This window comes from Scyliorhinus torazame, chromosome 3 (genome assembly GCF_047496885.1).
Source record: "Scyliorhinus torazame isolate Kashiwa2021f chromosome 3, sScyTor2.1, whole genome shotgun sequence".
Classification (NCBI taxonomy): Eukaryota; Metazoa; Chordata; class Chondrichthyes; order Carcharhiniformes; family Scyliorhinidae; genus Scyliorhinus; species Scyliorhinus torazame.
In genome coordinates, this window is record NC_092709.1 from 20,899,662 (window position 1) to 20,924,933 (window position 25,272).

The 25,272-nt window shown below is 45.4% G+C and overlaps 1 protein-coding gene across 1 annotated transcript in view; it reads right to left on the minus strand.

Moving 5' to 3' along the window:
• The window catches only part of papss1 (3'-phosphoadenosine 5'-phosphosulfate synthase 1), a gene marked incomplete at its 5' end in the record, with an annotated part of 118,683 nt that overhangs the window by 58,953 nt on the left and 34,458 nt on the right, over positions 1–25,272 (minus strand). Inside the window, 3 exons of the mRNA XM_072495162.1 lie at positions 4,733–4,846; positions 7,814–7,932; positions 18,579–18,717. Coding sequence (XP_072351263.1) covers positions 4,733–4,846; positions 7,814–7,932; positions 18,579–18,717 — 372 coding nt within the window. The remainder of the gene's footprint in view (positions 1–4,732; positions 4,847–7,813; positions 7,933–18,578; positions 18,718–25,272) is intronic.

Sequence of the window (25,272 nt, forward strand, 5' to 3'; positions counted from 1 at the left end):
CCCAGACACGCCTCCCCCGCCCAGACACGCCTCCCCCGCCCAGACACGCCTCCCCCCGACAGACCACCCCCCCAGACAGACCACCCCCCCAGACAGACCACCCCCTCCCCACCAAGACAGACCTCCCATCCCTGACTGACCAGAGAGATCTCCCCACCAGAGATCAAAATCCCCATATAATTCCGAGAAAACAAAAAACACATCAGCTGGGAATAAAGCCCCTCAGATCTTTGATCTGCAAGGCTTTCATTCACATCAATGGGACATTTGTTTTATTACACTGCAATTGGCAGCTTGCACATAGCCAGCTGTCTGGATTATTTAATTTTATTTACCTTCACGTTTGAATGGATCGCAAGTACCCAGGTGTGAACTAACCACAATGTTTATAAACATCTAGCTATGGTTGATAATCTTGTACCACATCAAAAGTGGTTGTGTTCTCAGTGCCTCTTTCTCTGCAGAAAGCACAACTGCATTTGATGTGGTCCATCAATTGTCAATCATAGCTAAATCCAGCCGATGTGGTTTTTGCTTTCTAAGAATTTATAGGTGCTGCTTTCTCTGCCTGAGCCAGGTGTAGGGCACAGGTGAGTTTTAAAGCAGTGATCTTTTTCACTGTCCTTTCTGGACTTATCTCTATCTTCCAGGCAGGAGTCTCTACAATGGGGAGGTCACTGGTGGGGGTCTCTGTAATGGGAGGGCGGGGGGGGGCGGGAATGTTGGAATTGTGTTACGGGACAAGGCCTAGAATCTTGATCTCGCTATCGGGCTGCCCACAACAAAATGACGGCCCAATGCCAGATTCGCAACAGAGAATCCAGCCTGAGGAGTCCACAATCATGAGGTCTTAAAAAAAGTTGAAGGGCCGCCTAGCCAAATGCTGCTGGAAGGATTCCCTGAAATCTCACACCTCAGAATCGCTGGAACACTAAGGAGAATCAATGTGAATACCAGAGAGCTGTGGCATGCCTTGGTTTGGTCCCAGGAGAAGTGAATGAACCCTCAATTCTGTAACGTATAAGGAAACTCTTGGATAGAAGCAAAAAGTAGAACACAGTTTAAAACTTAATTACAAAATAGTGTTAATTTTGAAGTGCTTGCTTCGTTTAATTTGAGTAATTTTTTTGTTTTAAACTTTAAATCTTCCGGCATGGTTTATTCAGGTAATAACTGAAATTTCAAATGTCTTTAACCATTAATGGTCTCTCTGGGTATTGCAACAAAGAAAGAAAAAACGTGTGTACAGTGTTCATCAAGACATTGCACATTCCCAGGGTACCCAATAGCAATTCAAAGCCAATTTATTACTAAGTTTAAGTCACCATATGCAACCACAGCCGCCAATCTACATATTGCAAAATCCCACAAGCTGCAATGGGATAAACAACCAGATATTCTGTGCCCAGTGACTTTTATTAAGAGATAAGTACTAGTCAGGACACCGGGAAAAATTAATGGTGCCTGGATGGGCAGGCCAAATAAATCAGCAGGCCCTATTCTGGCCATGGACTATGTGTATTAGAGGAGGTTGAAGTTATGTCTCTCACTGCTGGCAAACAGTCCTCGTCCAGGGACAATCACAGTAGTCAATATTGCTGCACCAGCCTGGAAGGAAGCAGACCTTCACTCAAGGATTTCCAGGAAGAGTGATGGTTCCTGAAGGATGGCTGAAAAATGGAAGCTAAATTTCCAACTTTTCCCTTATTTGGAAGCATTCTTTCCTTCCCCATTAACTGCAAGGAATAATTAAGTAAGTTCTGCAATTCAACCTTTGGTTGTTTTCTGATTTCTTACCAACTGGAATAAACTTTTCTTACTTTTGTTCTTTAAAGGGTGTATATGCAGTACACTAGTCCATCTGTTAGTAAATTTAATCCTAGCCGTTACTAATTTGAAACACTACTCTAGTTGGCAAAGTACAGGGACAGAACAGCCAATGACGACGGCAGCAGCTATGGATCTGTCTGGGAGCCAGCGAGACAGGCTCCAGCACACTTGTTATTTACTGTAATTTAAATGAGTTGCAGACCCGGATTCTCTGAGGGGACTTAAAATTAGCCACCTTCCCTGGGGTGCCAGGGGGAGTGTTAGAATAGGGGATTCGGAGTTGAACATTTATTTAAAACGCAACTGTATGCAAAAGGAACAGTAACTATCTGTGAAATAAATTATATATAATCAACATCTTTCTCATACTTAAAGCTCACCAAGCCAGGCATGTGCTGTGGTGTAAACACACAAACAAGTTATAAAACACAACAAGTCCTTAAACTGTTCTTACCCTGGAAAATGTACCCTCTTTCTCCGTGCGTTCGCTTTAGTTGGTGGCGTGAGAGAACAACTCAACTAACAGAATTAGGATTCTAAGTTTTTGCAGGTTTACGTTAAAAGTACTGAAAGAATAGACATTGCAATTACCACTGCAAACAGCATCACTGAAACGTTCAGTTTGCTACAAAGAAGCACCCAGTTTCATTTAAGCAGCACATTCCTGGAATTTTGGGGTTTGATTAAGGAGGGTGGGAGTGGCAAAAAAAAAAAAAAAAGAATCAGTGTATTTGAGCCTGAATTTTGCATAAAACCTTGGGTTGCGAGCAATCACAACTCAGGAGCCATCACAATCTCTCCATCTGCTACTTGATTCTGACCTCGTTGTGTGAGTGCAAAGCCAGGAATTAGCTTTCACGATATTTGCATGAGAATTATAGAATCTTAGAAGTTCTACAGTGCAGGAGGCCATTTGGCCTATCGAGTCTGCACCGACCCCCTGAAAGGACACGCTACTTAGGCCCACTCCCCCGCCCTATCATAACCTAACCTGTACGTCCCTGGTCACTAAGGGGCAATTTTGCATGGTCAATCCACCTAACTGTTAATGTTCACTGCATTGCAATATTAATCTGGTAATCTATTTTAAATGGATTAATGCCTCTAATAAAACTATAAATATCAGAGCTTTTAGGCTTATTACATGATAATGATTATGGAGCAAAGCAGACTTGATGTCAACAGAGGTGTGACAACTCCCCAATGAATACACCTCAAAAAACTGCATTTGAATTGAGAAGTCAAGTTCCACTTCAATGGAAGAATAGAACTTCTCAATGTGCTTCACAGCCTATGAACTACTTTTGAAATGTAGTTGCAATTGCTGCACAGGGAAATGTTGCAGTCATTGTGCGTAGTCAGTTCTCACAAAGATCAGCATGGCAAATAGCCAGCTAAAATATTTTGAAGAGTTAAATAAATATTGCCAGACCACCCGGGAGAACTCACTGCTCTTTTTTCAAATAGCACCATGTGATCTCTTACATCCACCCGAGACTGTTCTCCCGTCAGTGGAGCACTCCCTCAGTACTGCACAGGAGGGCCGGCCTTGATTATGTGCTGGAATCCCCGGACTAGATTCTGAACCCCACAACCTTCTATCACTCAGCAACCTGCCGCAATGATTCACACGACTGCATCCTGTTTAATATGCAACATGCTCATCGTGTACAAGATTATTTCCTGAAACCCATGAAGCATGTTGCTGGCAATTAAATGTTTTGAAACTGCTGCGCAAAAAACAAGATTGGATCACCACGAGCCCGGTGGTGGCGGCGACACTGAGGATCTGGGGGCAGGTGGGGGCCTCAATCTGGTCCCCGATACGGAACAACCATAGGTTTTGCACTGGGCAGCATGGATGGCGGACTCCTAAGTTGGCATCGGGCGGGAATTAAAAGGATGGGGGACTTATTCATTGATGGGACTTTTGCCAGTCTGAGGGCGCTGGAGGAGAAATTTGGGTTACCCCGGGAAATGCCTTCAGGTATATGCAGGCTAAGGCGTTTGTGAGGAGGCAGGTAGGGGAATTCCCGCTGCTGCCTGCCCGGAAGATACAGGACAGGGCGATTTCAGGTCAATAGCAGCAGCAACCCCGGGGGGGGGGGGGGGGGGGGGGGGGTCTTGTTTTGGTTTATGTAAGGGGCGTTTGCCCCATTTTGTTCTTAATTTGTTAAATCGTTTAAGGGTTAGAGGATTAAGTTGCTTTGTTTGTTGGCGTATTGCCTTTTTATTTTGTATATTTTCTTTCCTTTTTGGAGTGTTTTGTAAAAATTATTGAAAAACTTTGAATAAACATATTTTAAATTAAAAGAAAACAAGATTGGTTTAGTTCAGTTAAGAACATTGAGTAAAACACAGGATGTTCTTGTCTTCTGGAGCCAGTATGGCGTAAACCAGAACATACCTAATTTGTAAGTATACGTAAACCAAACAATGCCAATCTCAACAATGTGAAATAATATTTGCATTCATGCAGTACTTATCATTTAAAGGTTCATTCAGTGACTGACAGACTGGTACGGTACAGTAGGGGATATTTTAGTACCACTGGGCGAGGGTTGAATATTGGTCAGTAGACGGACTCTTTACAAATACTGCCTTGGGATCTTTAACATCCACCTCCACTGGCAAACAGGGGCCCTGAAAGATAACACCTCCAACGTTAGAGTCAACCTAGATCTTGAGAGCTGGAATCCTTTATTGAAAATTTAGAGTACCAGATTCTTTTTTCACCAATTAAGGGGCAATTTAGCGTAGCCAATTCACCTACCCTGCACATCTTTTTGGGTTGTGGGCTGAGACCCATGCAGGCACGGGGAGAATGTGCAAACTCCACACGGACAGTGACCTGTCTTCCACAGTTCAAAGCTGTTAGGAGAGGGAAAATAAAAGCTCATACCTTGTTAATTTCCAGGGCTGGCAAAGTGTCTGCATCGGCTCTGGCTAGATCAAGCTTGTTTTCCGGGACGAACAGTTCCTTTATCTCAGCATACGCATCAACAGGGACAATGTCCTGTTGGAAACAATCAATAAAACCCTCAAAGATTCAATTTATTGACAACACTGGACCATTGGTCAACCGTGGGCAAATTTAAGCTAATTTTCATTGCAGTAGAGGCTTCCTACACAGCAGATGAGGGGGAAGAATTAAAAGCTTGGTCCTGGAATGCCATCTTGTGTTTATAATCGGTAAAAGCAACATGGTCAGGTTGAAAGTCAATTGATTCCAGAGTTAATTAAACCATTTTATTACAAATACGGGATTAAAGGGGCATCTTTCATCAATGAAATACATGACAATTCACAGGAGGTCTGTGCAAGGAGGTGCTTTAATCTACCATTAAGGTGACTGCACAAAAATGATTACGCCATAAACCATAGCCAAATTCATGGTCAACCTCAACGGAAATAAAGCAAAATCACAACCACGCAGACCTCCGTGAAGAGCTCTATTTAAAACATCTGTTTGAAGCGTTGATTAAAAAATAATGCTCAGTTTTGGGGGTCTGGGTGGTAAACGTCACTTTGTTATCCAGTAGGTGCAGACACAGAGTTTTCCCATTCTGGCGTTGCTGGTTAACAAAATAAATATCTCCACAAAGTGATGACAGGAGTAGAGACTGTAGAGAATTCACTGCTTGCTTTAAAAAAAAAAAAAATCCACTTTATAAATCACACATGAGCAGTCTTAAAGATTTGGTCTTAAGTTCCCGTTTACTATATATAAACTGGACCTTGTGGCCAGATGGCAGAAGTAGTCACTGAAATGCTTCTCCAAAAGTGGACAGAAATTCTCCATTTCCAAACTTGCAATATCCTGCTTATTTTTTCTTTAAACACACACTACTGCAGGTCAGTTATTCCTAAGAATTCAGAAGGTCGGGTGGTGGGGTGGTGGAGGAATCCAGGGGAAAAAAAAAGGGCACGATCTTACAATTAGGGTCAGAAATATTTTTTCCACGTAAATGGTAGTGGAAATCTGAAACCCTTCCCCCTTCGGATTGTAGATTCCAGGTCAATTGAAATTTACCCAGAAAAAGATCAGCAGATTTTCGTTGGGCAAGTACATCAAACAATGTTTCCTGGCAGCCGCACAATCTGGAAGATACGGCATAAGCTGACCCCTTTAAAATAATGTGCTTCCACAAGCATCCCCCCCCAAATTAAAGGCACTGCACTGAGATAAACAGCGTGCACAAAGAAAAAAGCTTAAGGGGGGCATGGGTGTCAGGCAATCTGGGCCAAATAGAGTTGAGGTGCAGATTGGCCATGATCGGACAGGATACATAGTTTTACATAGAACATAGTGCCAAAGGAGGCCATTCGGCCCATCGAGTCTGCACCGACCCACTTAAACTCTCACTTCCATCCTATCCCCATAACCCAATAACCCCTCCTAAACGTTTTGGATACTAAGGGCAATTTAGCATGGCCAAACCACCTAACCTGCACGTCTCTGGACTGTGGGAGGAAACCGGAGCACCCGGAGGAAACCCACGCAGACACGGGGAGAACGTGCAGACTCCACACAGACAGTGACCCAGCAGGGAATTGAACCTGGGACCCTGGCGTTGTGAAGCCACAAAGCTATCCACTGTGCTACTGTGGACCGTTGGTAGAACTGGATGGAGGGGCTTAATGGCTTACCCCCATCCTGCTTTGCCGACTTGGAAAAGGGTGTAATAAAGACGATGCTGGAACGGGACCTCGGGTAAACAGTGTCACTCGATTGTTTCAAAAACATGACCGGTCTTTCCTTACTACCTAACAATAAAAGGAATTGCACTTATATGGTACCTCTCACTTCCTAAGGACACCCCAAAGGGATTTATAGTAACTTGAGTATTTTTTTTTTGTAGCGTAGTCACTGCTGCAATGCAAGAAGCTCGACCGACAATTTGTCCACAACACACCTCCGCATCGCACTGGAGTGTCCACCTATGTGCTGAGATCTATGGAATGGCAATGGAAGCCACAGTTGTTTTGGGGCATCCTGAAGTTGTGAAAAGCATAATACAAATGCCAGTGTACAAATTTATTTTAAACTGCTGACAGTTCGAAAAAGCGGTGCAATACTATCTTTGGGTTAAGTATGGGCTTTGCCAGTGACTTCACGTCCCAAGAATTATATTGTTTTTTTAAAAAGGTCAATTTGGATGTCACTTCCTCCAAAAAGGGTTGCTTCCTCTGAATCCATGTCGACGAGTGTTTACAAGTTAATCATGATGGTTTTCTTCACGTTTGTACAAGTACTGAAGGAAGATTAATAGGTTCACAGTTGCAGAGTTAGCCAATGTTCTTGTGTGCTGTACCTACCACTTATGGGCACCATATGGCTGGTTTAGCTCAGTGGGCTAGACAGCTGGTTTGTGATGCAGAACAAGGCCAGCAGCGCGGGTTCAATTCCCGTACCAGCTGAGAATTCCGAATTCTCCCTCCGTGCGTCCAAACAGGCGCCGGAATGTGGCGACTGGGGGCTCTTCACAGTAACTTCATTGCAGTCTTAATGTAAGCCTACTTGTGACAATAAAGATTTATTTATTTATTTTAATTTTATTTCCAAAGAGCCCATGTGACAAACTTGGCTTACTGAAACTACTTTAGACAGTACCCGTGGAAAGAGGTAAAGAGCTAAAGTTTCAGGTCGATGACCTATCATCTGAACAGAAAGATCATTTGCCCGAAATAATAACTGCTTCTCCCTCCACAGATGCAGCCTGCCCTGCTGAGTATTTCCAACATTTTCTGTTTTTATTTCAGATTTCCAGCTCCCACAGTATTTTGCTTCTGGCTTAAGCGGGATTTGTTGAGGTGCGGTGAGGTTTCCTTGGGCTGCTTCATTTTGTGAAACCAGGAAATTTACTCCAGGGTTACCACTGCCAACGTTGCACTTATGAGATATCCACCAATCCCCTGCAATCCTAACAAATGTAATACTGTACAAAAGACAAGGCGATTCAGGACACAGGTGAACCCTTACCCTCTCTTGGAGCAGTTCAATCACTTGCTGGACACATTCATTTACAGAACAGACATCGGTCTTCAACACTAGCTCAGGAGCTTCTGGTTTCTCGTACTCTGAATCAATACCGGTGAACCCTATAAGATGATAAAGGTAATGTGTTCTTTTGCCAATAACTAATTGCGCAATTTAACAAAAGGATTTTGTCACCTACCTTGCAGAACATTTTTAAAACAGTGCTACCAGTGTGGAATTCACAGACTAATGGTTTACTAACTTCTCTGCGGTGGGTTACCGGATTCCAGTATGTATGGCCAATAGAGGCTAGGAGTGGAAGTAATCCTTCCTCACTCTCAGGTGAGGTGGGAGAAAATATAATCAGCTAACATTTCTGAATGTTTTCCAAGTGGAATGTACACACATGTGCAAATGAATGCCGAATCTGCATCAGCTGAGATGCTTCTCAACTCTCCCAGTGAACAAGTAGTCCAGCTGGCAGAAGCAGGAGAAGGCCGCCAACAGGACTTTACTCCAACATGAGTGAAGGCCAGACCGGCTACGGGTGGCAGATTTCCTTCCTTTAACTCCAGATTTTTTTATGAATTCAAAATTCATCATCTATTGTGGTGGGATTCGAACCTGGGTCCACAGGGCATTATCGTGGGTATCTGGATTACTAGACTAGTGACAGTAACAGTACCACTGGACAGAAAAAAGGAGAGGAAACTCAAAAGGGAAAAACAACCTTTACTAATCTTAAAAACAACAACTTGGATTTGCAGTGAAACATCCCAAAGTGCTTCACACGTGCATTATTAGACAATACCTGACACTGAGCCACCATAAGAAATAGATATGATAGACTTGGATACTGGAGCTTCAGCCAAAACACACGTGAATGGACACATGTAAAACATATTTAACGGTTAAGTCGATAAACATATCAGGAGCAATTATATCACTTTCCAAGGGATACTTCTCACTTCCATTATTATTTGTAAGAACTACCAAAGGGAGTTCAATCTTGCACCACATTAAATGAATCATAATCACTGAAAATTTTTACTGCAATTTTTCCCCACACACGAACGTTCTTTATATCAGTAAAACCAATCTGCAAATGTTTCGAATAATGAACACACACAAAATATCAGACAACCAGCAAATTATTGCATCATCGAATTCTCATAGCCGATGTCAGTCAGTATCAATGTTTCATTCCCTGTGCAGACGCAAGAGTCCACCTCACCGAGAAGCAGAGGGAAAATAAATCAGGACACATCTGACTGGGGCCACTTTAGCACAAGGACTAAAAATGAGCAACAGAAAGAGTTAAAAAGTCAATAATAGGTCAGCTGCCTGTTTTGTTTCAGGGAATGGAATGAAAGAGGTAGGGGAGTGGGAGAAGGAAGATGGCGGGAGGAGATAAGGAAGAACAAAATGCGTACATTAAAGAATGATGGTCTACACTTAAAACTCGTAGTGATCACCGTGCCTTTCATCACATGGCCTTCTGTCACTCTTTGTAGCAGAAAAGAAGCTTAAATCCATACATCTGAAGATTAACTAAAGGCAAGTCATGAAGTCACCTTATGTGGTCTATGCGTGTCAGCCATGGTTCAGTGAGTGGCACTCTCGCCTTCCTGCCACAAAGTTCCAGGTTCAAAATTCCACTCCAGGGCCTGGACACAAAGATCAAGGCTGACACTCCAGCACAGTACAAATGGAGCGCTGCTCTGACAGATGTGCTGTCTTCCAGGTGAGACACTAAACCCAGGTCCCATCTGCCTGTTTGGGTAGGTGCAAAAGATCCCACGTGGCTACTTCGGAGAACAGCAGGAGAGTTGGTCCCTGTCCTGGCTAATATTTATTCCTCAATCAACAGCACAAAGAACAAGATTATCTGGTAATTTTCCCATTGCTGTTTGTGGGAGCTTGTTGTGCGCAAATTGGCTGCTGCATTTCCAACATTATAAGTGACCACACTTCAAAAAGTACTTCATTGGCTATAAATTGCTCTGAGACATCTAGTGGTTCTGAAAAGTCTTTCTTTTTTCTATAATTTGAAATTTTGCCAAAGAATCATAACAGCACAGTAGGCGACTCAGCCCATTATTTACATTTATGATCCCACAAGTAAATGATCTAGAAGTGAAGTGAAGTTGTCCCAATCCCAGATGACCATTGGAGAGATGACTGGTGGCGAATTAATCTGAGGGTCACCACACCTCAGGTGAGGGGTAAGATTGAGACGGGCGTTCATGAATAACCTCAGCCGGTATGGGAATTGAATCTGTGATACTGGCTTGCTCTGCACCACAAACCAGCTGTCTATCCAAGTGAGCTAAACCGGCCCCACTAGAAGTGATACAGCAAAGTGAAGATCAGCAAGAACATTCTGACTTTCTAATTTTTTTGTTTAAATTAAGGAGCACATGGAAGGCCTAAGATTTGCAGATTGCCACAAGGTTCGGGATAAGTCTCATATTCCCTATCCCTCAAAGATGCTCGCTGTTAGAACAAAAGAACAAAGAAAAGTACAGCACAGGAACAGGCCCGTCAGCCCTCCAAGCCTGTGCCAACCATGTTGCCTGTCTAAACTAAAATCTTCTACACTTCCTGGTTCCATATCCCTCTATTCCCATTCTATTCATGTATTTGTCAAGATGCCCCTTAAATGTCACTATCGTCCCTGCTTCCACCACCTCCTCCGGCAGCAAGTTCCAGGCACCCACTACTCTGTGTAAAAAAACTTGCCTCGTACATCTCCTCTAAACCTTGCCCCTCGCACCTAAAACCTATGCCCACTAGTAATTGACCCCTCTACCGTGGGAAAAAGCCTCTGACTATCCACTCTATGGAACTACATAAGCACTGGCATCGGATGAAGCATACAGGGTGTAGTGTTAATGAGGTCAGTCCATAAGAGGGTCATTTAGGAGTCTGGTGACAGTGGCGAAGCTGTTTTTGAGTCTGTTCGTGCGTGTTCTCAGACTTCTGTATCTCCTGCCCAATGGGAGAAGTTGGAAGAGTGAGTAAGCCGGGAGGGAGGGATCTTTGATTATGCTGCCCACTTTCCCCAGGCAGCGGGAGGTGTAGATGGAGTTAATGGATGGGAGGCAGGTTCGTGTGATGGACTGAGCGGTGTTCACGACTCTCTGAAGTTTCTTGCGGCCCTGGGCCGAGCAGTTGCCATACCAGGCGCCATACCAGGCTGTGATGCAGCCCGATAGGATGCTTTCTATGGTGCATCCGCAAACGTTGGTAAGGGTTAATGTGGACATGCCGAATTTCCTTAGTTTCCTGAGGATGTATAGGCGCTGTTGTGCTTTCTTGGTGGTTGGTCGACGTGGGTGGACCAGGACATCTCCAAAAATCTGTCATGGTCCACCTAGGTTGCTGGTTGCTTTATTTTCTACATGGCACCCGTCGTGTTAACACGGTGTTAATTACGCCCAGCCGGTTGTTTTGCTTTCTCCATTGCATCGAGGTCCAGAATATTAGAAGTTTCTAGGTAAAGCGAGGCTAGAATATTAGAAGTTTCTAGCTGAGCAGAATGGGGGCTAGAGTGGGGGCTAGACTATTAGAAGTTTCTAGTTCCCAAGAAACGGTTGGAATATTAGAAGTTTCTAACCGGCACAAAGGCTAGAATATTAGAAGTTTCTGGTCTGTGTGTGAGTCAGACTTTACCTGCCGAGTTTAGTCTGGAAAGTCATGTGTGATTGACTTTTGTAAGGATATTCTGTGGATCGAGGGGACATAAAACTCAGGTTGGGTGTGAAAATCAGCAGACTAGAAGATGCTGACGCTGAGAAAAAGTCTGCAAGACATCTTGGTGACAGCACTAAAAATCTTGCATCCATTATTGGTAAAAGGAGGCCAAAAAATAAATCATCCTTACGAGTAAGGCAGATTGTGAGGTTAAAGCCTAGAGGAATAGGGACGCCTAGAACCTTGAGACCAATAACCAATCGACCCTTAACTAAAACAGGAAGATAGTGCCTTAGTTAGCCTTGGATAGGGCCCAGAAAGGGTACTTATCCTTAATTTCAGATTGCAACTGAAAGGGACAACCAGGAACAGAACTTGGAATTCCAAAAAATGGCAATTAGAATAATCCTCTTGCTCTGAAACACAGTCATCAGAGTTGAAGCAATGAAACAGAGTGGAAAAGTTTAACAGAGGCAAAAAACTCCTGCGTAAGTGAGACTTACCAGCACGGAGGGGTCTCGATTTTTGTAAAGAGTAACTAAAACCCTATAGATTAGAGGTCCAAGATCTCAGTGGAAAAATGAGTGTGTGTTTAATAAGATTTGTGAAATCCTACAGAGTAGAGATCCAAGATCTGAGTGGATGAATGAGTGTGTGTATGTTTAACAAGGATTTGTGAATTTCCTTTGGTGTTTGTATTTTTTTAAAATGTTGTAATTTGCAAAACCGAGTTTCACATCAATTGGAAGTTATAAACGGCAGGCAGAAATGTGATCAGTATTATGAGGTGGTAAATCAGTATGTTCAGAGCTAAATTGGTCTCAGAATAAACAGATAAAGAGTTTGTACTGGGCAGCAGTCAGCTGCTTGCAGGCTTTGAAACTGAGTGTTGAAATTGACACTGCATAGCTCCGCAGGGTCCTAGTGCCCGACGATCACAGGCACTAGCAAAAATAATGATGTTTAGAATGTTAAATACATTGAAGAAGGAGCTTTAGAGAATAAAGATATTGGACCAACAGTTAAATTAAGAGAATTACTTGCAGTATAAGGAAATGAGAATCTGATGGCAGGAAAAGATTTGATGAAAATAGATGCAGGTAAAATTAAGATATTAAAAACAATTGATAACACAGAGGAAGTGTGGGTGAAGCTACCAACTAAGACTGCAGGGAAAATAATCAGTGAAGCTGTAAAACGTAATGGCAAGATTGTTCAGAATCTGGGTAAACATACAGTTGAATTAGAGAAGCATGGTGTCTGGAGCAAAATAAATTATATCACAATTAAAACACATGACCCAAATGGTGGGAAGATAGTGAATTAAAACTCGTTAGCAGCATTGATTGGACAGATGATCAAGTTAAAATGTCATGTTTGGAACTTACCTTCATAAAAATCCGGTCGTAATCAAAATAAAATAATTAAAGTAAATGCAGGAGCAATATCAGGAAAGTATCAGGGTAAGGTTTCAACCAGATTATATCACTGAGTGCGTAAAAGAGGAGGAGTTTGAGATTCTTCGAATCTCACTCAGGGGTGCAATGACAGGAGGAGGAGGCTTAACAGGCTTTAATTGTATGAAGGATATAAAGGATAAGGAAAATAAACCAGTTCAGAAAAAAGGAAAGAAATGGTGGCAAAAGAAATCCGGAAGTCCTGGAGAGGGCACTTCTTGAGTGCTCAAACAAAGATAGAAAGTACAAATTAAAGAATAGGGCCCTCTCCACCCTTGACCTGTTCATTTGATTTTTCAGATGGAAAAAAAATAACAGACAAACCAGTTCACAAGAAGGAAGAGAACTACATTCCAGAGAAGAATGTTTTAGACAGGATTGGTGGGAAACTAATGATACAATTGGCTACATATTTGAGGGAATTAAATGACAGAGCCTGGAGGAAAACTTTACGAGTTAGAAACAAATCAAAATATCAAAGTATTGCTGAGCAATGAAACCTCCGGTCAGACATCTCTAATTGGACATCAGCTGATGGATGATCTGCAGTCTCCACGGGGTATGTACTACGTGGTGGAGTTATTAAGGGTCTCGGCAGACAGCAGCGACTGACGAGGAACTCCAACATGATAAATGACAATAGTTTAAGAATTTTTGTAGCTTGATGCCACGGTGCGAAAATTATTACCAATGCAGCAAACAATATTGCATTGAAGAGCTGTAATCATTATTAAAGAAGAAATGTCATGTAAATTGGTAGGGACTGTTATGTTATGATGATGGGGGTATGTGTGCCGTTCAAGAACTTGATCAGCATTTCTAAACTATGTGAATGTTTTAATAGAGGGGGGATAGTGGAAGATTAGTGTGTTTTCTTGATTTAACTACATAAAACATCACGAATAACATTGATGTTGTTAACACGCCATATTTAGTATGTAATGACTATTGGTCCCAAAGCCTCGAAGGGATGTGTCGATACTGTACTTTATTTTTAGTATTGCAATTGTGATAACAGTTGTAAATATGTAAAGTTGTAACACGCAGTCTATTTGTGTGATTAGGTAATGAGTAATGTATTAAGATAAGACTTACATTTTTACTGTGTATTTAACAATAGGGAGAATTTATTTGGAAAAAGTGACAGTTCAATGTGGTTTTGCGAATACTGTTGGCATATTATATGGCAAATGTTGTAATGGAAAATATACACTTTCATGTTGTAAGGGAAATGATGACAGACAAAAGGGATTTGAAGGAAATTTGTCAGAAAGATATTCTCTCATGTACACCAGGGGCTGGCAGACATACATGGTTCAGGACAATGTTAGACATTAATGTGGAGAAGTCAGGGATAGAAGCAGGATCGATTGAACCTTTTAAATTAATGAAGCAAGGGAATCAGTGGGTGGTTCATGATATCATAATTTACCATTCCGATGAGAAACGGAAAGCAGTTTGGATGACAGAAACATGGGACACTTAACAGCCAGTGATGGACAAAAGACCTTTTTGGTTACTGATGGACTGAGTTGTGTGCTGTTTCTAAGGGACATGAGGAAGCTTCTACAGTGCTGCTACCCCAAGGAAGTAAAATGCTTTGGAGGTAGTGGAACACACGGATATAGCTATTGTGTTACCTTCCTGGGCAACTGCGGCTATGGTTCACGGTAATTGGACTTGAGGAAAGGACGAAAAAAGACACTGGTCTGTGATATGGATACATTTATGAATTGATTTCGGTGCACAATTTAAAATCACAAAACATGTACATACAAATAAGATCGGGGATAAATGTTAGTCAGTACAATTAGATGGGGGGATAATTGACCAAAATATATAGTTATGTTTCAAATGTCAAGACAGGGTGTAATTGATAATATGGGAAGATGTGTCATTTGAAACATGGAAGTCTGGCAATATCTGGTCTGAGAGAAACATGAGAGGATACAGGGAAAGATCCCACAAAGGGTTAACAGCAGTTGCAAAGAGCAGGATTGTAAAATGCAGATATCCTTGATCAAGCAGGCTTAGCAAATAAGACAAACAGGATTTTGAATGAAGCCAAAAACAATGGCTCACACCTTCATTGAAAGTAACTATCTTAGTGAGCAGCTGGAAAAGAATGGATGAGGTTCAGTTGAATTTGGTGAGAATTCTAGGTGTGAAATTTTGCTAATACCAGGTAAATTAAAGAAAACTGGAGACTATCAGTCTACGAGAAACATAATTCAAAGCCAAAATCAAAGTCAAAATTATGAACTGAGGACACAGTTGGAAAATAAAACTATAGAAATGACAGGAACCAAACCAAAAGTAACACCTCTTGAAGTCAAAGCATTTTTGAATATCACAAAGGACACAATGTAATCCGATCTATGAGATGACGTTATGTCAAAATGAATACTTAGTTGGATTAAAATGTTTAGATCAAAGATACTTTTTACAATCAAAGAAAATCAAGAGTTACTTTACAATAAAGTCATAAAAACTAGATAACTTAGAAAAATATATAAACCCGAAGAAAGGAGATAGCAGGCAGAACCAGAACCAGAACTCAGATAGAGAGAGAGAGAGAGAGAAGCAGAGAAGGAACAAGCAGCTCAGAGTCAGATTACAGTCAGCTCGCCCATGGGAAAGGGACAGGGCAAAACAGCCGAGCTAAAATAGCTAATACATCTAAGGAAGACTAGAATTTAAAGAGTAGGCAGAGTCAGCTCAGAGATAGCCAGCAGAGCCAGCTCTCGCAGCTCGTTACATGGGAAAGATAGGACACAGCAACCAAGCTCATCAGTGAATACATCTAAAGAAGACTAGACTTTAAAAAGATTGATTGTCAAGGTGGGCCTGAGGTCCCTTCAACCAACCAGATGGATCCAGAAGCAAGATGTTGTTACCTTTCTGTAAAGACAGTAATTGCAGCTTTGAAAAGAAAAAAATATAATAATAAAATAACTTAATTTAACCTGAAATAGTAGTTATTCCAATGTCTACTTTACTTACTTAGCAATGCGGGACCCAGGATCGATGCTACTAAGTGGTAAGTAGATGAAATCTTCGATGAAGGTACGAGTTATACCAGGGGATAACTTGAAAACATAGTTTGACTTGAATAGCAGCCACTGAAGCTTGCATCGGAGTCGGGGAGTGAGATTCCCTGATCACCATTTAGAATGTCAGCCCTTTTTGGTATCGAGGGACTTCGAAGAATAGTGGTGAGTTTTCAACAACAGAGTACAGAGTGCAGCTCTATGCGGGTGACCTGCCTCCACACATCTCAAACCCACAGAACGGCCTGATAGCAATCATGCACATTCTGAAAGAGTTTGGAGACTTCTCGGGCTACAAGCTCAACCCGGGCAAGAGCAAGGCATTCCCGGTGAACCCGAACGGGGGAGGAACAGAGGTGGAGGGACTACCATTCAAAATAGCCCAAAACAAATTCCACTACCTGGGGATCCAGATAGCCCATGACTGGATACGGATTCACAAGTGGAACCTGACCAGTCTGGCGGAGGAAGTTAAGAAGGACCTACAGAGATGGGACGCACTCCCGCTTTCCCTGGCGGGGAAAGTACAGACGATCAAAATGAACGTACTGCCGAGGTTCCTCTTCCTGTTAAGATCCATACTGATCTTCATCCCCAAGGCTCATTTCCACAAAGTAGATAAAACGATTATGCCGCTTGTATGGGTGTGTGTGTGTTGGGGGTGGGGGGTATAAGAAACCAAGGATCCTTAAGTCGGCACTGCAAAGGAGGAAAAACATGGTGGTCTGGCCTTGCCAAATCTACTGTACTACCACTGGGCGGCCACTGACGAGGGGGTGAGGGACTGGATATGAGAGCTGAACATGAATGGGCGAGGCTGGAGTCCTCCTCCTGCAAGGGAACACCTTCCGAGCTCTCACCATGACAGCGGTCCCAGCTCCCCTATCAATGTACACATCCAGCCCAGTGGTGGTAGCCACACTGAAAATGTGGAATGAAATGAGGCAGCATTTCGGTCTAACCGAGATGTCCCCCATCTGCGATAACCATAAATTCCCGTCAGCCATGCTTGACACCACCTTTAAAAAAATGGAGAAAGGACCGGGGGGGGGGGGGGGGGGGGGGGGGGGGTACTAAACACTTTCTCTGCAAGGACTCTACAGAAGGAACTCATCAACATGGAGCAAGATGGGGGGGGGGGAGGGAGAACTGTGGGAACATATACAAATGATTGCTGGACAGGGCAAGACTACCACTGGACGAAGCCAGATGGAAATGGGAGGACAAATTGGGGATGGAAGTGGGTCAGGGACACTGGAGCGAAGCACTGAGTAGGGTCAACTCCTCCTGCGCTCGGCTAAGCCTCATGCAGTTTAAAGTGGTGCACAGAGCCCATCTAACCAGAACCCTAATGAGCAGGTTCTTCCAGTAGGTACAGGACAATTGTGAATGGTGGGAGGGAGACCCGGCCAACCACATCCACATGTTCTGGGCCTGTCCCAGACTTGTCGGGTTCCGGACAGACTTCTTCGAAGCGATGTCCAAGGTTGTGGAGATGAGGGTGGAGCCGTACCCGAGTGTGGCAGTCTTTGGGATATCAGTCCAGCCAGAACTACATATGGGAAAGAGGGCCGACTGCCTGGCTTCCGCTTCCCTAATCACACGCCGGAGAATCCTGCTCGGCTGGTGATCGGCAGCACTACCCACAGCTGCAGACTGGCTGGCAGACCTGGCGGAATTTCTCCACTGGAGAAGATCAAGTACGCCATCCGAGGGCTGGACGAGGGTTTCCACAAAGCGTGGGGGCCATTCATCAGCCTGTTGCAAGACTTGTTCGAGGTCGACAGCGACTAAGAAGAGGGTGGGCGGAGGGGGGCGGAAGGAAGAGAGGGAGAAGACAAGGGAAGGCACACACAAGAGAAAGAGGCGAGGGGGGGTCCAAGGGAAGCACAGAGCGAAGGACGGGGGCGGGAGGGGGTCCACGCAGGGCTTCCTCCCGACAATAGAAACTAAGAGCCTCAACAGAAAAAAGCAGAGCACAGTACGTGGCGCCCAGGGCAGACGGCAAGACTAAGAGGAAAACTAAACTACCCACGAGGGAAGGGGGGGGTGGGGGGTCTCACGTAAAAAGCGTTGTAAATAAGAAACAAACTTGTGTGTATATACCAGAAGTACCTGAACTGTTACTCTGTAAAAACTGATGACAGAGATTTAAGATAATTGGTAAAAGTAGAGGCAAGATTAGGAGAATTTAGGGGGGGGGGGGGGGAATACTTAAGAGAACTCTTTTAAAGAGCTGGCGCTGTCACGATGGACCAAATGGCCATCTGTACTGACCAGGGAAAGGCCGGATATTGAATGCCCAGATTCCAAATTCAGCAGATGTGGGCAGGGGACAGACAGAATGGTGAAATTCTGAACACATGACCATTAGCTATGGGTCCATTCAGATAATCAATGTGATTAGCGTGAACATTTCTTTCCTCCAAAATAAAGTTGAAAGAAATAAATGAAATATGAGCATGTCTTCCACAAGCTGCTTAAGGCACTTATACCACCCTACTACCCCCCACCGTGTGTGTTCTATACCCATCAAAACCCCCTTTGTACTCTCACGACATTTACCTTTTATTTCACCAGCTCTGGCTTTTTTGTACAGTCCCTTCACGTCTCTTTCCTCACAAACGTGCAGAGGCGCATCAACAAATATTTCAAAAAATGGCAGACCAGCGGTTTCGTGAATAGTTCTGCCATTCTTCCGATCCTGCCAAAAGTGAAAGCTTAGATATGAAAGATAAAAAACATCAGCAACGTCCACCCCAACAATGATATAATTAGAACTTAAATAAAAACAATGGCGAGCGAGAGAGAAAAAACACAATAATGTAACTCTTGTCCTCAGAGCATTTTGTTGTTTTATTTATTATACCTATTTTCTCACCCTCTGTTTCAGGTTTTCAGTTTCCCTTCCTGAAATGACACTTTTGAAAATAAATTTAGAGTACCCAATTAATTTTTTCCAATTAAGGGGCAATTTAGCGTGGCCAATCCACCAACCCTGCACATCTTTTGGGTTGTGGGGGCGAAACCCACGCAAACACGGGGACAGTGACCCAGAGCGGGATCGAGCCCGGGAAGTCGGCGCCATGAGGCAGCAGTGCTAACCACTGCTCCACTGTGCTACCCTCTGAAAAGACACTTGAGACACCCTGGACCCTGCTCAAGAACCAGTCAGTCACTGATTTATGCACGAAGTAGATCGAGGTGGCGAGCTCCAATTAAGAAAAGCTTGGCACCTCCCCGATATTCTAAGATTCAGAACTCAGCTCTCACATGGTGGTTTGCGCAGGTTGCACACATCTTTGAGGGAAATGATGCTCTGTCAATCCACAGGCACCAGTAATTTGTTTAAAAGCTTGAATTTTGCACATACACACCTTGCGTTCATAATAATGGTGCCATAACAATTCACAAAGAGAAATAAGGCAGGGAAAATAGTACAGGAGGGTGCCTGAAAACCTGCAGGGCAGAGAAGAGTGGAAAATACTTTAAGCAGGTACTTTTATAGAAGTGAGTTAAAAGTTTGCCCTCAAATTGGCTTTTGGAAATTTGGGGGGGGGAGAATGCAAGGCTCGAGCCAGAAAACCCAAAGGCGAGTACAGGGGAGTTGATGAGCAGGTGAGAACGCAAGTGCCAGAGCAAAAAGATAAGAGAAGTTAGTGAACATAGAGGAGTGGAATTTGAAGAGAATCAGGAGTTTGAGAGGGAGGAAATGAACACGAGAGTAATAAGAGGTGGTGATGGGATAACAAGATTTAGTACAAACAGAATTAGGGCAGTTAATGTAGTGGGTCTGCTTAAAATTTGAAGCACTGAGGTTGTATCTAGATGTCAAGCTAATCTCAGACTGATAGGTGTCATGATAACATTCAAATGGCCATGGTATCTAATTGTGAAAAGTTACACCTCTATCACCATGAACAAATTCCAATTCAACAGTATTTTCTGTATCTCGTGTTTACAAATGTACTATTAAGAGATGAAAAAAAATGCTTTAATTGGTGCCTATTGGTGCTCTAAGTTATACTTTATTTCACATCCAAATCAATAAACTATTTGCAAAGTCTTAATGAATACCTTGATATCAAGGAGGATGTTAAATTACATCAAACACGACTCCCGTGTGCGGCGATGACCAGCTAAGTCGCACGTTTCGGCAGCTCCCGGTGGAACGGGCTTTTGGGCTCTTAATAGGAGCCCCAACGGCAATTTTAACGGCTAAAAACACTGTGCGGTGAACCAGAAGGGAATCCCCCCTGGACACGGATGGAAAAAGGAGAGGAAAGTGGCCGGATTGCGGTGGATCCTCTAGAGCAGCGGCAAGGAAGGCAAGCACAAAGCAAGATGGCGTCGGAAGGTGGCAGTATAATATGGGGCCCTGACCAACAAGAGTTCCTGCGGCACTGCATGGAAGAACTTAAAAAGGAGATGAAGAAGGAGCTGTTGGCCCCGATATTACAGGCGATTGAAGGGCTAAAGGAGGAGCAAAAGACCCAGGAGCAGGAGCTTCGGGTCGTGAAGGCAAAGGCTGCTGAGAATGAGGACGACATACAGGGCCTGGTGGTGAAGACGGAGATACACGAGGCACACCATAAACGATGTGTGGAAAGGCTGGAGGTGCTGGAGAATAATGCGAGGAGGAAGAATTTAAGGATTCTTGGTCTTCCCGAAGGTGCAGAAGGGGCGGACGTCGGGGCATATGTGAGCACGATGCTTCACTCGTTAATGGGATCGGAGGCCCCGACGGGAACTTTGGAGGTGAAGGGAGCTTATCGAGTTATGGCGCGAAGACAGAGGGCTGGAGAAATTCCTTGAGCCATAGTGGTGAGATTTCTCCGATATAAGGACAGAGAGATGGTCCTCAGATGGGCAAAGAAAACCCGGAGCAGTAGGTGGGAGAACGCGGTGATCCGCGTATATCAAGATTGGAGTGCGGAGGTGGCGAGAAGGAGGGCAAGCTTTAATCGGGCCAAGGCGGTGCTGCACAAAAGGAAGGTTAAATTTGGAATGCTGCAGCCGGCAAGACTGTGGGTCACACATCAAGGGAAACACCACTACTTTGAAACGGCAGAAGAGGCGTGGACATTTATTGTCGAGGAGAAACTGGAATAAGCGGGCGAGAAAAAGAACGTTTGGGACAAAGTGGTGGGGTGATTACGTGGGGTGAAGGGGGGGAAAAGGGGTAAGAGATGATTTCCCAAGTTGTTAATCCTGCGATCCTGTAACTTTTCTCTCTTCCCCATGTCGTGTGGGGGGGGATGAGGAGCTGGGGGCGCCGGCCATTGGGGGCGGGGCCAAATGGGAAACGCGGGCTTTGTTCCCGCGCTATGGTAATCATGGCGGGAACAGGGAAGCAGGAAGGAGGGGGCCTCGCACAGTGTGAGCCGAGGTCACGGGGGGAAGCCGAGGTCGGCCAGAGTTTGCTGACTTCTGGGAGCAACATGGGGGGTGCAATTACGCTAGAAAAGGATCTAGCGGGGGGAGGGGGGGGTTAACTGGGTTGCTGCTGCTGGGAAGAAGGGGGAGCTGGTATGGGGTGGGGTGGTCGGGGCAGGAGGGTGCCGTTGGGGGGAGATACGGCTATGTGGGAACCGGGTGAGGAGCTGGATTGAAAAAGGAGATGGCTATTCGACAAGGGGGGGGTAAAGAGCCCCCCAACCCGGCTGATCACGTGGAATGTGAGAGGGCTGAACGGGCCGATTAAGAGGGCACGGGTACTCGCACACAAAGAAACTTAAGGCAGATGTGGTTATGCTGCAGGAGACGCATCTGAAACTGATAGGCCAGGTCAGACTACGCAAAGGATGGGTGGGGCAGGTGTTTCATTCGGGGCTAGACGCAAAAAACAGGGGGGTGGCTATATTAGTGGGGAAGCGGGGAATGTTTGAGGCAAAGACCATAGTGGCGGATAGTGGGGGCAGATACGTGATGGTGAATGGCAGATTGCAAGGGGAGGCGGTGGTTTTAGTGAACGTATATGCCCCGAACTGGGATGATGCCAATTTTATGAGGCGTATGTTGGGACGCATCCCGGTCCTAGAGGCGGGAAAGTTGGTAATGGGTGGACATTTTAATACGGTGCTGGACCCAGGGCTGGACAGATCGAGGTCCAGGACCGGAAGGAGGCCGGCTGCAGCTAGGGTGCTCAAGGACTTTATGGAGCAGATGGGAGGAGTAGACCCCTGGAGATTTAGTCGACCTAGGAGTAAGGAGTTTTCGTTTTTCTCCTATGTCCACAAAGTTTATTCACGGATAGACTTTTTTGTTTTGGGAAGGGCACTGATCCCGAAGGTGACGGGGACGGAGTACAAGGCTATAGCTATTTCGGACCACGCTCCACATTGGGTGGACCTGGGAGATAGGGGAGGAAAAAGAACAGCACCCACCCTGGAGAATGGACATGGGATTATTGGCAGATGAGGGGGTGTGTTTAAGGGTGAGGGGGTGTATTGAAAGGTACTTGGAGCTTAATGACAATGGGGAGGTTCAGGTGGGAGTGGTCTGGGAGGCGTTGAAGGCAGTGGTTAGAGGGGAGCTGATATCTATCAGGGCACATAAAGGAAACCAGGAGGGTAGGGAAAGGGAGCGGTTGTTGAAACAACTTTTGAGGGTGGACAGACAATATGCGGAGGCACCGGAGGAGGGACTGTACAGGGAAAGGCAAAGGCTACATGTAGAATTTGACTTGTTGACTATGGGTAATGCAGAGGCACAATGGAGGAAGGCACAGGGTGTACAGTACGAATATGGGGAGAAGGCGAGCAGGTTGTTGGCCCACCAACTGAGGAAAAGGGGAGCAGCGAGGGAGATAGGGGGGTGAGAGATGAGGAGGGGGAGATGGAGCGGGGAGCGGAGAGAGTGAATGGAGTGTTCAAGGCATTTTATGAAAGATTATATGAAGCTCAGCCCCCGGAAGGGAAGGAGAGAATGATGTGCTTTCTGGATCAGCTGGAATTTCCTAAGGTGGAGGAGCAGGAGAGGGCGGGACTGGGAGCACAGATTGAGACGGAGGAAGTAGTGAAAGGGATTGGGAGCATGCAGGCGGGGAAGGCCCCGGGACCAGACGGATTCCCAGTGGAATTCTATAGGAAATATATGGACTTGCTGGCCCCGCTACTGATGAAAACCTTTAATGAGGCTAGGGAAAGGGGGCAGCTGCCCCCGACTATGTCAGAGGCAACGATATCGCTCCTCCTAAAGAAGGAAAAAGACCCGCTGCAATGCGGGTCCTATAGGCCCATTTCCCTCCTGAATGTGGATGCTAAGATTCTGGCCAAGGTAATGGCAATGAGGATAGAGGATTGTGTCCCGGGGGTGGTTCATGAGGACCAAACTGGGTTTGTGAAGGGGAGACAGCCGAACACAAATATACGGAGGCTGCTAGGGGTAATGATGATGCCCCCACCAGAGGGGGAAGCGGAGATAGTGGCGGCGATGGATGCCGAGAAAGCATTTGATAGAGTGGAGTGGGATTATTTGTGGGAGGTGCTGAGGAGATTTGGCTTCGGAGATGGGTATATCAGATGGGTACAGTTGCTGTATAGGGCCCCGATGGCGAGCGTGGTCACGAATGGACGGGGGTCTGATTATTTCCGGCTCCATAGAGGGACGAGGCAGGGATGCCCTCTGTCCCCGTTACTGTTTGCACTGCCGATTGAGCCCCTGGCCATAGCATTGAGGGGTTCCAGGAAGTGGAGGGGTGTACTCAGGGGAGGAGAAGAACACCGGGTATCGCGGTATGCAGATGATTTGTTGTTGTATGTGGCGGACCCGGCGGAGGGGATGCCAGAGATAATGCGGATACTTGGGGAGTTTGGGGATTTTTCAGGGTATAAATTGAACATGGGGAAAAGTGAGTTGTTCGTGGTGCATCCAGGGGAGCAGAGCAGGGAAATAGAGGATTTACCGTTGAGGAAGGTAACAAGGAACTTCCAGTACTTGGGGATCCAGATAGCCAAGAATTGGGGTACATTACACAGGCTTAATTTAACGCGGTTGGTGGAACAGATGGAGGAGGGCTTTAAGAGATGGGACATGGTGTCCCTGTCACTGGCAGGTAGGGTGCAGGCGGTTAAAATGGTGGTCCTCCCGAGATTCCTTTTTGTGTTTCAGTGCCTCCCGGTAGTGGTCACGAAGGCTTTTTTCAAGAGAATCGAGAAGAGTAATAGGAGTTGTGTGTGGGCCGGGAAGACCCCGAGAGTGAGGAGGGGATTTTTGCAGCGTAGTAGGGACAGGGGGGGGGTTGGCACTACCGAGCCTAAACGACTATTACTGGGCCGCCAATATTTCAATGGTGTGTAAGTGGATGGGAGAAGGGGAGGGAGCGGCGTGGAAGAGATTGGAGAGGGCGTCCTGTAGGGGGACTAGCCTACAAGCAATGGTGACGGCACCGTTGCCGTTCTCACCGAAGCAATACACCACAAGCCCGATGGTGGTGGCTACATTGAAAATTTGGGGGCAGTGGAGACGGCATAGGGGAAAGATGGGAGCCTCGATGCGGTCCCCGATAAGAATTAACCATAGGTTTGTTCCGGGGAGAATGGATGGGGGATTTGGAGCATGGCAAAGAGCTGGGGTAGTACAATTGAGAGATCTGTTCGTAGATGGGACGTTTGCGAGTCTGGGAGCGCTGACGGAAAAATATGGGTTGCCCCCAAGGGAATGCATTTCGATATATGCAACTGAGGGCTTTCGCGAGGCAACAGGTGAGGGAATTCCCGCAGCTCCCGACGCAGGAGGTGCAGGATAGAGTGATCTCAAGAGACATGGGTGGGGGATGGTAAGGTGTCGGACATATATAGGGAAATGAGGGATGAAGGGGAGATGGTAGATGAGCTGAAAGGGAAATGGGAAGAAGAGCTGGGGGAGGAGATTGAGGAGGGGCTGTGGGCTGATGCCCTACGTAGGGTAAACTCATCGCCCTCGTGTGCCAGGCTAAGCCTGATACAATTTAAGGTGTTACACAGGGCGCATATGACTGGAGCACGGCTCAGTAAATTGTTTGGGGTAGAGGATAGGTGTGGGAGATGCTCGAGAAGCCCAGCGAATCACACCCACATGTTCTGGTCATGCCCGGCACTACAGGGGTTCTGGGTGGGGGTGGCAAAGGTGCTTTCGAAGGTGGTGGGGGTCCGGGTTGAACCAAGCTGGGGGTTGGCTATATTCGGGGTTGCAGAAGAGCCGGGAGTGCAGGAGGCGAGAGAGGCTGATGTTTTGGCCTTTACGTCCCTAGTAGCCCGGCGCAGGATATTGCTTATGT